Here is a 14,876-nt window from a genome sequence, read left to right as displayed (position 1 = left end):
CTATATGTATCTTTTGGAACTCTGTATATACATGTATATTATCCTTTTTGTAAGTTCTTATCTATCTCATCTATGCTTAACCATTTCGAGTGTTATGTGACTTTCGAGTTTGTTTTGTTCTATTTTTCTTCTAGGCTTCTACTACCTACTCTTCATGTATATATGTGTATCTATTTTTATTTATTAGAGGTCGTAATATCCCATCACCTCTGATTTACGAACTTAAGCGTAAAGCTCTGTGTGATAGGGTATTACACTATTCGCATGTATTTGGAACATGGATTTTTTCCCGGTGATGCTAAGGAAGCTAAAAAATTGCGATTAAAAGCAACTAAATAGACCATGATAAATGAGCAATTATATAAAAGAGGGGTGTCACAACCGTTATTGAAATGTTTAAATTCCCAAAAAAATAATGTATGTGTTGTAGGATATTCATAAGGGTTGTTGCGGACACCACTTGGGTGGGAACGTTAGCTCAGAATGTCATCAGAGCGGCATACTATTGGTCCACCATCATTAAGGATGCCGTGAAATATGTAAAGAAGTGTGAGAAATGCCAACTCCATGGGAACCTTCATCAGGCAAAGTGGATCATGGATTTGTTAGGACTATTTCCACAAGGACCTGTTCATGTAAAATACTTAATAGTGGTCATAGACTATTTCACAAAATGGATCGAAATTATGCCACTAACAAGTATTACTTCAGCCCAATGCCGGAAGCTTGTATGGAGAGAGTTTCTCATGAGATTTGGAATTTTCGAGGCAATAGTTACAGATAATGGAACACAATTCACAGATTCCAGGTTTCGTGAATCGTTAAGTGGATTGGAATTTTGGCAAATCTTTGCCTCGATTGAACACTCTCAAGCAAATGGATAGGCAGAAACTACGAACAAAATAATTTTGAAGGGATTGAAAAGCCGATTGGATGATTCTCCGAGATCATGGGCAGATGAGTTATGATCGGTATTATGGTCTTATCGAACGACAACGCAATTCTCCACTGGAGAAACACCATTTAGACTCATCTTTGGTGAAGAAGCAGTAATTCCAGTGGAGGTCGGCGAGCCTAGCCGGAGAATGCTTCTAGAGAGTTCAAAGAATCGTGAAGGCATGGACGTAATTGATGAGATGATGGCTGTGGCTAATTTAGCTGAACAAGCTTTGAAACAAAGGGTGGCCAAAATGTACAATACCAAGTAAGACCAAGAAGTTTCCAAGCAGGGGACTTAGTGTTAAAGCAGGCAGACGCCGAACCTCGATATTTCAAGGGAAGTTAGCTCCGACTTGGGAAAGACCCTTTAGAGTCAAAGATAATTTGGGAAATGAGCATATAAGCTAGAAAACCTTATATGGTTCCAAGATACCGAGAAATAGGAACACCGTTCACTTAAAAAGGTATTATTCTTAGGTTTATCTTATGATTAGGACACTCTTTTCCTATAAACTTAGATTTTAATGAGGCCTTGTTATCTTGTTTTTTTGTATTTGAGATTACCAATAAATACCAATAAATATATTTCATATAATGTATCTTGTTATCACCTTAACACATATTTGTATTGTTTCTAGTAGTCTGTCACATGATAACATGTTTAAATATTGAAACCGAAACAAACGATTAAGTAAGCAATAAAAGGCATTCAATGCTAACATTCAAAAGGTAGTAACCAAGTGTATTAAACGCATTAAAAATATCATAAAAATGATAAAGGATTGAAAATGCAAGTATTAAATTTAATAAAAGACAAATAAAGGTTACAAGGACTTGGCCTAATTAAATTTCAATAAAATGTTCGCAAAAAACTAGTAAAATGGGGGAATTACTTGTGTAGGAAAGGTACTACGAGCTACCAAGTTCACAACACTTAGAAAATATTATAAAAGATGTTACAGAATAGGAATAATTTTTCCATCCACCATTTTCTTAAAAGCATTGACTTCGGAGACCTCTAAATCGAGAGCCACAAGTCTGATTTGGTCAAGGATGTTCCGTTCAGCATCAAGAACTCCATCCACGGTAGCACACTCAGCATTCTTGACTGATGTATCGAGGTCTTCAATCTTCGCCATGAGGACGGAAACTTGCTTCTTCAAATTCTCCACCTTCAAGTCGGAGGAAGCTTTTGCCTCTTTAGATCCTTAACCTCGCCTTGAAGGGTAGTTTCCTCCTTTTGAAAGGTAGTAACTGAATGATTTAGAATATGAATTTGAGTGTTGGCATTTGTAATTTATGTGTCCTTCACCACGAACTCAGCATGAAGATTTATGATCTCCATCTCGGCATCTCGAACATAAGTAGTTGACTGAAGAAGAATTCTTTGAACTCGAGGTAAGGTATCCTGCAATGATATCTTAGCAAGCCCCAATTTGGTATCTTCAATCAGAAGGAAAGGATCCATAAAATCGGAGCCACGAAAACTCCTTCTCCAAAACATAACCAAAAGAATCCGAAGAGAGGACATTAGAAGGTTCCTTACCTCTATTTTTTGGTTTCTTCTTTAAAGGAGAGTTGGAGGGAGAGTCTTCCTCCAAATTGTGAACCTCAGGACTTTGACCTTCTCTGCCACCTTCAAATCTGGGAGGGGGTTGTAACTTATTCACTGTGGCTAAAGAAGACACTCTATCACTACTTGGATTGATCGAAAGATCAGGTTAAGACTTCAATCTCTTCTTCATGGCAGCAATAGCAGCAAGTCTTTGAGTCATGTTAAATGTCAACAAGGAAAAATGATTCCATAATATTCTCAAGTTGAAAAATAGAAAGAAGTTAAGATGCAAATAAAAATAAACAAGTCAGGAGATAGAATTTTAAGAATTTACCAATAGCAATCTGAGTAGCATGCTCATCGACTATGATATCTCTCAAACTAAGGGGACGTTCGCTCCACAGTAAGGTAAGCATGTTGATGCTCACGAGTTTGGACTTGTCGACCCCCTTTAATCTTATTATCTTTGGGGATGAAATATTGAAATTTCGATAAAGGTTAAACCTTTTTTGGTCTTCTAAAGTCATGAAAAAAGGAACTGTATCCTCTACTCTTTTAATTTCAAATAATTTCTCTTTAAATCCAAGATAGGATTTCTCAAAAAGAATGAAGATTCTTTTGTTTGGGTTACCTTGAAAAGAGATAAACTCACGGCCTTGGGAACTAAAAGGCATGGTTAGGGTAAAGAAATAAAAAAAATCCTAATAAAAGGTTCAAGATCTAAGAAATAACACAAGAGTTTAAAACAGCGAATGATGACCCAGCTATTAGGGTGAAGTTGTAAGGGAGCACATTTAGTATGAAAAAATAGATTTACTTGAAAATCGAAAAACAGAAGTTAGACATCAAGTTGGGAGATCAGGGTTTCATACATCCATAGCCAATCAGGAATATTTCCTGCATGTTTGTTTATATTACATAAGCAATCGTCAGGTCCTGGCACAAGCAGAACGTATAAATTACTTAGGTCAGAATTGAAGATGACCCCGACCTCTTGTAAGTTACCAAGTTTTTCTTGTGTAATGGAAGACGGAGTCGACTTCACCTTCTCATAAATCCATGAATAAATATCTACTTCAAGGTCCCCAGGTGGATTAACGGGATGCATAAGGTCAGCTCAAGGTCTCAGGCTTCTGAATGACCCAATACGTTCATGAGCCGTAATGACTTTCTTCCTCGACATCTCGAAAAACTTACAGGGACATCAATACTTTGTTACAAAAGAATTTTTTCAAAAATTCACCAAAAAAATTAGAAGTAAATGCATCAATTTCTAAAAAATCCAGAGAGAGACAAGAAATCCTAGGAACGGGCTACCAGATTAGGGAAAAATAGAATAGTATGTAGTACCCCTACTATGTTAACCTAATCACAACTATGAATACAGAGACAAAGACCAAAAATATGAGAAAATGTGTGAGAAGAAACAATAAAACTGAGGGAGAAAATGAAGAAAAGGAAAAAAATTTTTTAGAGAGTAAAAGGTCCACACATAAAACATGCATGAATTAAAGAAAACGAGTGACAAAAGTGTAAAATTTACTTGATTCAGATTATTGAAATGTGTGCTTAGAAATGGCCACAAAAAGCAAGCTTTCTGTTAATAGGGCATAAGCGAAGGAGAAGAAGAAGGAAGCTTCAGTAGAAACTCTTTGGAAAGAAAGAAAATTTTAGAAAAATGAAAAAAAATTAAAATAAAGTTATTAAATTAAAAATTAATGCGCTAAATGATGGAGAGAGAAGTTGTAATTGTAAAACTGACGTTCATAAACCGAGAGAAATTACGACTGCACAAAGAAAATTAAAAAGTTTTTTGAAGATCTTTGGAGCTTCAAAAATAAAAAATTTGTTTAGGCTTGATCTCTTAAACTCGAACGCTAGTGACAAAATCTTTCTGTTTTATTTATCTCCCTAATACACAATTAAAACGGTTATTTTTTCATTCTTTCTATATTTTATTTATCCATCAACTTCACACTTTCCATTTTTTAATTTTTAGGAGTGCGTATTCTCCTCATGGAACTTGAACATCGTACGATTTTTTTTATTTTTCAAATTTAAATCAATCCAATTCGATCTATAATTTAATCTAAAACTTTTTAAATCGACGGAAACTGTGTCGATTTTATTGAATTAAATATCGACGGCAACGTTGTCGATTTTAGTAAGAAGTTAAAATTTTCAAACTCATATTATAGACAGAAACACTGTCGATTTTATTAAATTATTATCGACGGCTTGGCAAGCCGTTAATTTTATTAGAATTTTGAAAAATCAACAAGTTTAATAGCGACCACCTCCGCCGTCCATTTTGCCGTCAAATTTTAATATTATCGACGGCTTAACCGTCGATTTGACCGTCGATTTTATTGACGTTTTTTGTAGTGTAATAAAATCGACATATTTACCGTCGATTTATTAATTTAGATTCTGACAAATTTTTTGTGTATATTTTTTTTTGTCTATTTTAAATTAGCATCTCTGATTTTTTGATCTCATAAGCTCTATCACCTGCTAAAGGTACGAACAATAGCACTTGCACATAATTCGTTTTACATGATTAACATAACAATCATTGTTATTTTCATTTATCCCATTGTTTTTCTATGTATTTTTATCTCATTAATCACCCCTTTTATCGCCTAACACGGATTATGTGACTGTGAGAGTCAAGTTTTGCGTGTAAAAAGCTATATCATGATCGGAAATCAATCAAATCATGTAAGGGGTATCACATACGTGTAAACTAGCATAGTACGACTGTCATATCATTTTTGAGAGAACGAAATCATGAATGTACCCGAAAAATAATAAAATAAAATAACGTAAGATGGTGGAATGCAAAGATCAAAACACCCCCTGGTAGGAAACTACAGATATCTCTTTCCATTTCCATATTGGCTAGTGTCTTGCCACATGCCACCTTTCCGATCTCACAAGTGTTACCCTCTACTCCCTTCATGCAGACCTTCCTCCTCTTCTATCTCTTAAATAATTATTTTGTTTCTAGTTTTAATCCTATATATATATAATATAATCTATTTTTTTTTTTAAATTTTGTTCCTTATAAATTTCAAAATTAATAATTTAGGTGTTTATCATTTAGTTTAAATCCCTCAAAAACTTCAGTTTGCTGGATTTGGTATCCATTAATGAACTCATGTTGGTATATGTTTGGTAGGTCGGGTACCGGACGGTTCGGGTTAGGACCCTGAGGTCAACGCTTGGGATGGTGGAGAGGCTCGTCTGGTCGTGGTTTCCTGGTCCCGGGTGTGCGAGGTCCCGAGCACTTCGTATGTAGAGGGGGGTGCCACCTGCAAAGACACTCCGACGCTCTTGTCAGAATATGTGCAGGCGGAAAGGAGGTGGTGTAAGAATGTGACGTACCTTGGGGGGAGAGCCAGTCTCCCCCTTATATACATGTCAGTAGTGGGCCCCTCCAGTGGTCAGGCCCATACCCTCAAGGGCGCTGTCCCACGGCTGTGTGCAAGCCGTACGGGACGCGTGTCCGGGTCGGGTGGAGGGCGCGTTGTTGGGCCGGCGGGAACTCGGGTCGGGTTAACCCGCGTGAGTTTGGGCCAGGCCGTAACAGTGCCCCCGACGCGTTAGCGATGGCCGTGAGGGCCATTGGTGGCGCGTGATGTCTACGTTCGTACGTTGTCGTTGGGTCGGCTGATCGTGGGAGGGACGCGTCTCTTGTGCGCGTGTCTCTTGATCTGCTGTGGCATCTGTTTGCCGTTTCGTTCTCCGCGCTGGGCATTTAATGCTCATAATGATTTGAAAAAACCTGTGCGCAAAGACTATCTTGCCCCTGCTTCCTTTCGCGCTTTTGGAGGTGGTTTTTAAACAGTTTTCTCCCTATCCACCTCCCACTCTTACTATTTCCAACTCCTTCTCTCCCTAACATCCAAAGCTTCCAGTGCGAACTCCCTCCTGCTTCAACTTTCAGTCCAAGTTTCCTTCATCGTTCCAGGTAATTTTCTGGTTTCTTTCCTCTGGTATCTGTGTTATGTCCTGTTGTTGTGCGATTGCTGCTTGCGTTTGTTGCATGGCTAGTTTATTTTTGTTGAAAGGTCTTTCAATGTTGGGGTAGGTGAGTTAGGGAAGGGGTACCATTCCAGGATAGGTTTTTTGGGTGGTTTGTGTGGTAGGCGTAGTTTTTAGCCGTGTCTGGTCATGATTGAGTTGAAAAGGCATAGTTTCTGAGTTTTTTCGGGCTCCCGACCTCATAGACTAACGGAGTGGTACCCCGCTGTAGGTATGCCTCGCGTTGTCTCCCGGTCTTCCGGATCTGGTGCGGCTTACGACCCGTATGCTTGGGTGACTGACGATATAAGGAGCTCACCCAACCAGATGGGTTTGGAGGAATTGACGGAGTTCCGGCAAGCCGGCTACTTGTGTGGGGGACTGACGAAGAGGCCAACTACGAGGCCATTGTCCCTGCTCCCCATGAGCGTATTTATGAGCTCAATTTTCACTCCCCTCGTGTCCCCGATTGGATCTGGTTTTATAAGTCCATGTTCACGCAAGTTGGCGTTCGGATACCGTTCTCCGAGTTTCAAATGGCGCTGCTGAACCGGATATCCGTCCCCCCGTCTCAGCTTCATCCGAACAGCTGGGCTTCGATCCGCTGCTTCGAAATGGTCTGCGAGTACTTGGAGCTGCCGGCGTCGGTGGACGTTTTTCTCTTTTATTTCAACCTTACCAACCCCTCCAAACAGGGGAAGGCGAGGAAAGGGTTTCTTTCTTTCCGTGCTGCCCAGGGTAGGAAGATTTTTAGCCTTTTTGAGGACTCCTACCATGGTTTTAAGGATAAGTATTTCAAGGTTCGTCCCGTCAAGGGTCGTCACCCCTTCTGGTTGTCATTAGAGGGGGAGCGCCTTATCCAGACTTACTGGAGTTTTGGCGCGGGGTCGAATCCTTTCGTCAAAGTGTCGTACAAAAGGTTGTCGGCTGTAGATAAGCAGATAGCTGACGTCCTTCTTGCTATCTTTGAAAAGAACCCCGTGAACCCACATCTTCTTATGGGTGAGCGGGAGGCCGCCAGGAGCTATATTCGTGAGTTGTCTTCTTTGTTTGCCTATGTTTCTTTGTCGTTGTTTTTCTCTTTCCGATCTAACGACTAATCGTGCCTGTTGTTTGTTGCAGTGGAAATGTCTGCCACCGTGACCGGTCTTGAGAATCTGATGAAGACCTTTTTTGAGGCAAGTGATGACGAGAATGCCGAAGAGAAGGACGTCGGTAAGTCGGAGGGTCCTTCAGAGGAGAAAGAGAGTCAGGCTTCTCCTATCCGGGATACCGAAACGTCGGGAAAACAGGCCGTAGGGGGTCAGGCTTCCCCTACCCGCGAGGAAGGGCCCGCTGATGGGCACGTGACTCTCACCCCTCATCCGGATAGTGACGTGGAGCTTATCCATACTCCCAAGAAGCGAAAGATGTCTTCCAGCCCGGAAGGGGCCCTTACCATAATGGAGAGGAACTTTGATGCTACCAAATTCATTGACTCCCAACTGATACCCGGGACAGAAGAGCATTTTCATGAAACCGAACTGTCCGGGCAGGCGAGGTGGATGTATCGCACCTTGCTTCGTGGGGCCGTGATAGCTCGGAAGGCCGAATTTGAGTTATCCGGTATGGAGGCGCTTCGGAGGAAGCTTGAGTCCTCTGCTAAGGCGAACAATGACTTTAAGGCTCAAGTTGAACTCCTCCAAGGTCAGCTGTCCGAGATGGGGGGAAGCTCAGTGCTGCTGAGGATAAGTCGTCGTTTGTTACGGAGAGGTTGAAGGCGTCCGATGAGACTGTGGCCCGGCTTCTTGAGCGCGAGATGACATTGGAGGGTCAACTGAACGCCGCTCAGGGTCGGGTTGTCACCTTGGAAAAGGAGCGGGAGCAGGCCGTCTCGGAGGCGAAGGCCGCTAAAGCAGAGGCCGCTGAGCTTAAGAAGAAGCTTAAGGTGGCCAAGGAGCAAGGGAAGAATGCTATCTTGATGACCGAAGATGCCCTGAAGGCCCAGCTGAGGATTGCTGCTCCTGATTTCGAGACGTCGTCAATTGGCATTTTCAAGACTATCCAGGACGGAAAAATTGTTGATATGCCGAGGAAGTGAAGTCTTGTAACTTAGGATATTTTGTCGTTTTGTTTGTTTTGAACAATTTACTTGTCCGTTCCATATTTTGACGCTTTATAAGTTATCATCGTTTGATTGCTGTGATTTTTGCTTGTTTCGTTGTTTTGTCGTGTTGCCGTTATCGTGTTACCGTTTATTCTAGGCGGGCTTATTTCTTGTGCCCGTCTCGCCGTTTTCACATTTGGCAACAGTTCGGACGGATTTGGTCACGTCGTCGTCGAATTGGTTGAGGCCTATGAGCCGTCTGGCTCCCGGGGTGATCAATCCCGGGGTGCCGTTTTAGGTTTTGGTCATGTGAAACAGATGTGAAGTAAGAAAGTTTTAACAAGTAAAAAATTTGAACAAGTGAAAATTACTCGTCAGTTGGGCAAGTATTTGACAAAGTAAGTAAACAAGATGAATTAACATGTGGATAGGGCAAATATCAACTATCTGGCTAGGCTCCCTGGTCGGTGAGCCGGTGGGTCAGGAGTAGAACCTCTTTAGGTTACCTGCGTTCCATGTTCTGGGTATTTCCTTGCCGTCGAGTTTTTCGAGTTTGTAAGCGCCTTTGCCGAGTACCTCCCTTACCCTGTAGGGACCTTCCCAATTTACCGCCAGCTTACCTTCCCCTGGGGTCGGGACGCCGATGTTGTTGCGTCGCAGGACGAGGTCCCTTTCCTCGAAGTCTCGTTTGAGGACTTTTGCGTTGTAACGCAGGGCTATTCTTTGTTTCAGCGCCGTTTCTGTTAGGTGAGCCATCTCCCTTGTTTCCTCAATCAGGTCTTTCTCGACCGCTTCGCTCATGCCCGCGAGTAGTAGTCGGGGGCTTGGTTCGCCGATTTCGACTGGTATCACCGCATCGACCCCGTATGTTAGGCGAAAGGGAGTTTCCCCCGTGGCGCTTTGCTCGGTTGTCCGGTAGGACCATAAGACGGAGGGGAGTTCGTCAGCCCAGTTTCCTTTCTTACTGTCTAGGCGCTTCTTTAGACCAAGAAGGACGACTTTGTTTGCGGCCTCTACCTGCCCGTTTGTTTGGGGGTGTTCTATTGAGGAGAACTTTTGCTTTATCCCCAGGCCAGAGAGGAATTCCATGAACTTCTTGTCGGTGAACTGGGTCCCATTGTCCGAGATAACGACCTCCGGGATACCGAAACGGGTTATCACCTGCCTCCACATGAACTTCCGGCAGTTGGAGGACGATATCGTGGCTAGCGGTTCAGCCTCTACCCATTTGGTATAGTAGTCAATGGCTACAATGAGGTATTTGACTTGTCCTGGGCCGACCGGGAAAGGTCCCAGGAGGTCGACTCCCCATTGTGCAAATGGTCGTGTAGTCGTTAGCGAGCTTAGCTCGGAGGCCAGTGCCTTGTGGAAGTTGGCGTTTTGTTGACACTTCGTGCATTTTCTGACGAATTCCTTTGAGTCCTTCATCATTGTTGGCCAGTAGTATCCTGCTCGGATGAGCTTCCTTGCTAGGGCTTTGCCCCCGATGTGGTGTCCGCAACACCCCTCATGGACTTCCCTAAGCACGTAGTCCGTTTGGTCGGGGTGCAAACACTTCAATAGGGGCTGGCTAAGTCCCTTTTTGAATAGTTGTCCCTGTATGATTGCATATCTGGCCGCCTCCCTTCTTAAAGCTTTGGCTGCTTTCTCATCTTCGGGCGACTTGCCGAGTTCCAGGAAGTTGGTGATGGGGTCCAGCCATGAGGGGCTCGACTCCGTCAAGTGGAGGGCGACCGTTGGTTCCTTCACCATGCCTTGGATGAGCGACCGGTTACCCGATCCTGGCTTTGTGCTCGCAAGCTTCGACAAGAGGTCTGCTCGTGTGTTCCTTTCTCTTGGAACGTGCTGGACGATGACCTCCTGGAACTGGCTTGTCATTTGCTTAACCTTTTCCAAGTATTTTTGGAGGAGGGGGTCCCGGGCTTGGTAGATTCCGTTTATCTGCGAGGTGACGACTTGGGAGTTGCTGCATACTTCGACCCTCGTTGCCCCGACTTCCCGAGCCAGCATTAGTCCGCCTAGGAGAGCCTCATATTCTGCTTGGTTGTTCGACACTGGGAACTCGAACTTGGTCGATTGCTCATAGATGACCCCTGCTGGGCTTTCCAAGATGACCCCTACTCCTCCGGACGTTTGGTTGGAGGCTCCGTCCACATGAAGCCTCCACCGTGTGCCCGTTTCCTCGGGAGGGTCGCCCGTTACCTCCACCAAGAAGTCTGCCATTGCCTGGGCCTTGATTGCGTGTCGAGGCTCATACTGTAGGTCATATTGTGAGAGCTCGATGGCCCAGGTCATCATCCTACCAGCCAAATCAGGTTTTTGCAGTATTTGTCGAATCGCCTGATCTGTCCTCACAACTATACGGTGACTCTGGAAGTATTGTCTTAACCTTCGGGAGGACACTAGGAGCGCCAGCGCCAGTCTTTCCAGTTTGCTATACCTCAGCTCTGGTCCCTGGAGTGCCCTGCTCATGAAGTAGACGGGCTGTTGTGTCTTTGCTTCTTCTGCAACGAGGACCGCGGCAAGCGCTTCCTCGGTTACTGACAGGTAGAGGTAGAGCGGTTCTCCGGCTCTGGGTTTCCCGAGGACTGGTGGTGCCGCCAAGATTTCCTTGAAGTGGTTGAACGCTTCTTCGCACACTGGGGTCCATTCGAACGTCATTCCCTTTCTCATTAAATTGAAGAAAGGTAGGGCCCTTGCTGCCGATGCGCCGAGGAAACGGGACAAAGCTGTCAATCTCCCAGCAAGTCTCTGGACGTCTTTGATGCAACCCGGACTCTTCATTTGAAGGACCGCTTGGCATTTTTCGGGATTGGCTTCCACTCCTCTTTGAGTGATCATGAAGCCCAGGAACTTTCCGGCCTCCATGGCGAACGCGCATTTGAGCGGATTAAGCCTCATGTCGTGTTGTCGTAGGGACGAGAAAACGCCGTTAAGGTCGCTCAGGAGATCGTTAGGTCGTGCGGTCTTTGCGAGTATGTCATCCACATAGACTTCTACTGTTTTGCCCATGAGTTCGTTGAATATCTTATTCATCAACCTTTGGTATGTGGCTCCGGCATTTTTTAGACCAAACGGCATTACCTTGTAACAATAGATGCCCCCTGGCGTTATGAACGTCGTTTTTTCCTCGTCGGGTCGGTGCATCGGTATCTGATTGTACCCTGAGTAGGCGTCCATGAAGCTCAGATATCTGTACCCTGCCGCTGCGTTGACGAGTGCATCAATATTAGGTAGGGGGTAGCAGTCCTTGGGACAAGCCTTGTTGAGGTCAGAGTAGTCCACGCACATTCTCCACCTCCCGTTGTGTTTTTTAACCAGAACCACATTCGACAACCAAGTCGAATAGTCCAGTTCCCGGATGAATCCCGCTTCTAAGAGGCTGGCCGTTTGCTTGGCCACCTCATCCGCCCTTTCCTGCGACATTTTTCTCCTTCTCTGGGCCACTGGTTTGGCTCCTGCCTTTACGGCCAGGTGATGCGACATGAGCTGGGGATCTATCCCGGGCATGTCGGCAGGTGTCCAGGCAAAGAGGTCGGCATTGGCCCTGATCATTTCCATCAAAGGCTCCTTTATCTCGTGCGGGAGGTTTCTGTTTATGAATGTGAATTTATCGTCCTCCTCGCCGACTTTGAACTTTTCCAAGTCTCCTTCTGGCTCTGGTCTGGGTTTGTCGTCTACCCTGGCATCCAGGTCGGCTAGGAAGACCCCTGACGCTTCCTTGGATTTTTTCCTGAGAGAAAGGCTGGCGTGGTCGCAAGCGACCACCGTTTCCAAGTCGCCCCTGAGGGATCCCACGGATCCGTCATCGGTGATGAATTTCATCACCAGTAGTTTCGTACTGATAGCTGCCCCCAAGTCGTTAATGGTCTTTCTCCCTAGGATGATGTTATAAGCCGTCGAATCTTGTAATATCACAAAGTCTGCCATGACTGTTCTCCGTCTTTGCCCTTGTCCCACAGAGGTCGGGAGTGTGATAATTCCGTCCGGCTTGATGAAGTGGTCACCTAACCCTACCACACCGTACTGGTGGGTCGTCAGGTCGGAATCTCTCAATCCCAAGGCATCGAAAACGTTTCGGAACATGATATTTGAGTCTGCCCCCGTGTCTACCAGGATTCGTTTGACGAGGCCAGTTCCGACCCTAGCCGTGATGACCATGGGCGGACTTTCCGGCGCCTCGTCGAACCATTGATCCTCCGGGCCGAAAGAGATAGTTGGGAGACCCTTAAGACTTCTAACGGGTGAGGTGGAGATCGCTAGGACCTTGGCATTTTTTTCTGTGCTGATTTCGACTTCGGGGCGGTATTTCTGGCCGTTACCACGTTTACCACTGTGAGGCCGTGGTCGTCACCCTCTGGTTCTTGTCGTCGCCTCGTTGGTCGGGATCTATCTTCGGTGTCGTGGTCTCGGTTGCGTCTCCTTGGTTCCCTTATAAAGTGGGCGAAATCGGCGAGTTTGCCGTCCCTGATAGCTTGCTCGAGGGCGTCCTTTAGGTCAAAGCAGTCTTGGGTCTTGTGCCCGTAACCCTTGTGATACTCGCAGTAGAGGTTCTTGTTTCCTCCCGTCCTGTCCTTCAGTGGTCGGGGCTTCGCCAGTATCCCCTTTTCTGCTATCTGTTGGTAAACTTCTGTGATCGATGCCGTGAGGGGGGTGTAGTTGGTGAACTTCCCAACTCGGGGGAACGGTTTGGGTGGTTTACTCGGACCGCCGTCCCTGGCGTGTTCCTTTGGTCTTTCTCTGGCTTCGAAGTGCCGGGCTTGGTTATAGGCCGGCTGCCGTTTATTGGCAGCCACAACCCGGCTGACTTCCTCGTCATTAATGTATTCTTTGGCCACGCACTGGATCTCTTGCATTGTCCAGACGGGCTTTGTGGTGAGGTGTTTCCTGAAGTCCTCATTCGAGAGTCCGTTCGTTAAACACAAACTTGCCACTGAGTCTGTCAGACCGTCAATTTCCAAGCACTCGTCATTAAAACGGTCCAGGTACTTCCTGGTCGGCTCTCCGGGTCTCTGTGTCACCCCCAGCAAATTAATTGGGTGTTTGGCTTTGACAATCCTAGTTGTGAACTGAGCCAAGAAGGCGTGGCTGATGTCGGAAAATTGGGTCACCGAGCCTTGCGGGAGGTTGTTAAACCACCGTATTGCCGGGCCCGCTAAGGTGACCGGGAAAGCGCGGCATCTGACCTCGTCTCCCACCCCTTCTAGGTTCATCCTGGCCTCAAAGGCCGTCAAGTGTTCCAGGGGGTCTTGCGTTCCGTCATACTTCATGTCTGTCGGCTTGTCGAAGTGTTTCGGTAGTCGGACCTCGAGTACAGAGCGGTGGAAAGGAGTCGCTCCTATTATGACGGGTCCTCGGGCAGTTCTTCTCGACTCGTTGTTCTCGCGGTGAGCTTCCTCGTCGCCCCTGTTCGACGCGCGCCGCCTTTCGTGTCGGGCGTAGATAATGGGGTCGCGACTTCTTCTTCTGGGGCGTACCCGCCCCCCAGTGCTCTCCGACTCGTATTGGGGGCTCGGCGTGCGCCTCGAGCGGCTCCTTGAACGGGAACGGGTGGGGCTCCGCTCTGGGGAGCGTTGGTCGCGCTTTCTTTCTGCTAGCCTGCGCTCTAAGTCCTGCATTCTGTGGCGTAGTTCTTGCATTATCCTGGCGTGGTTATCACCCGTCCCCTCGAAGGGGCGTCTCTCGTGAGTCTGTGTCGCATCCCTCGGGGGCGACCGTTGCTGTTGCCGGGATTCCGTCGCGACGGCGCCTCCCCCGAGCACGGGAGGCGCTACCTCGGAACCTGTCCCAGTCTGGACCAGCACGAAATCCATGGACGAGTTTCCCCACAGACGGCGCCAATGTTCGGTAGGTCGGGTACCAGACGGTTCGGGTTAGGACCCTGAGGTCAACGCTTGGGATGGTGGAGAGGCTCGTCTAGTCGTGGTTTCCTGGTCCCGGGTGTGCGAGGTCCCGAGCACTTCGTATGTAGAGGGGGGTGCCACCTGCAAAGACACTCCGACGCTCTTGTCAGAATATGTGCAGGCGGAAAGGAGGTGGTGTAAGAATGTGACGTACCTTGGGGGGAGAGCCAGTCTCTCCCTTATATACATGTCAGTAGTGGGCCCCTCCAGTGGTCAGGCCCATACCCTCAAGGGCGCTGTCCCACGGCTGTGTGCAAGCCGTACAGGACGCGTGTCCGGATCGAGTGGAGGGCGCGTTGTTGGGCCGGCGGGAACTCGGGTCGGGTTAATCCGCGTGAGTTTGGGCCAGGCCGTAACAGTATATAAA

The 14,876-nt window shown here is 46.3% G+C and overlaps 2 protein-coding genes across 2 annotated transcripts; both read right to left on the bottom strand.

Moving 5' to 3' along the window:
• Positions 1-9,086: 9,086 nt before the first annotated feature.
• On the bottom strand, positions 9,087-11,687 carry LOC114925365 (uncharacterized). The gene is made up of 3 exons (XM_029292976.1): positions 10,781-11,687; positions 10,134-10,660; positions 9,087-9,623 (listed from the first exon to the last, which is right to left on the bottom strand). Exons 1-3 carry the CDS (start codon positions 11,685-11,687, stop codon positions 9,087-9,089), a joined length of 1,971 nt encoding a protein of 656 aa, XP_029148809.1.
• A 104-nt stretch (positions 11,688-11,791) lies between these two features.
• LOC140179347 (uncharacterized) lies at positions 11,792-12,692 on the bottom strand. Its single transcript, XM_072218117.1, has 2 exons — positions 11,925-12,692; positions 11,792-11,812 (listed from the first exon to the last, which is right to left on the bottom strand). Exons 1-2 carry the CDS (start codon positions 12,690-12,692, stop codon positions 11,792-11,794), a joined length of 789 nt encoding a protein of 262 aa, XP_072074218.1.
• Positions 12,693-14,876: the final 2,184 nt, after the last annotated feature.

Source organism: Arachis hypogaea, chromosome 15, assembly GCF_003086295.3.
Source record: "Arachis hypogaea cultivar Tifrunner chromosome 15, arahy.Tifrunner.gnm2.J5K5, whole genome shotgun sequence".
Taxonomy (NCBI): Eukaryota; Viridiplantae; Streptophyta; class Magnoliopsida; order Fabales; family Fabaceae; genus Arachis; species Arachis hypogaea.
Note: the sequence above shows the minus strand (reverse complement) of the source record. Positions and strands in the feature narration are given on the sequence as shown.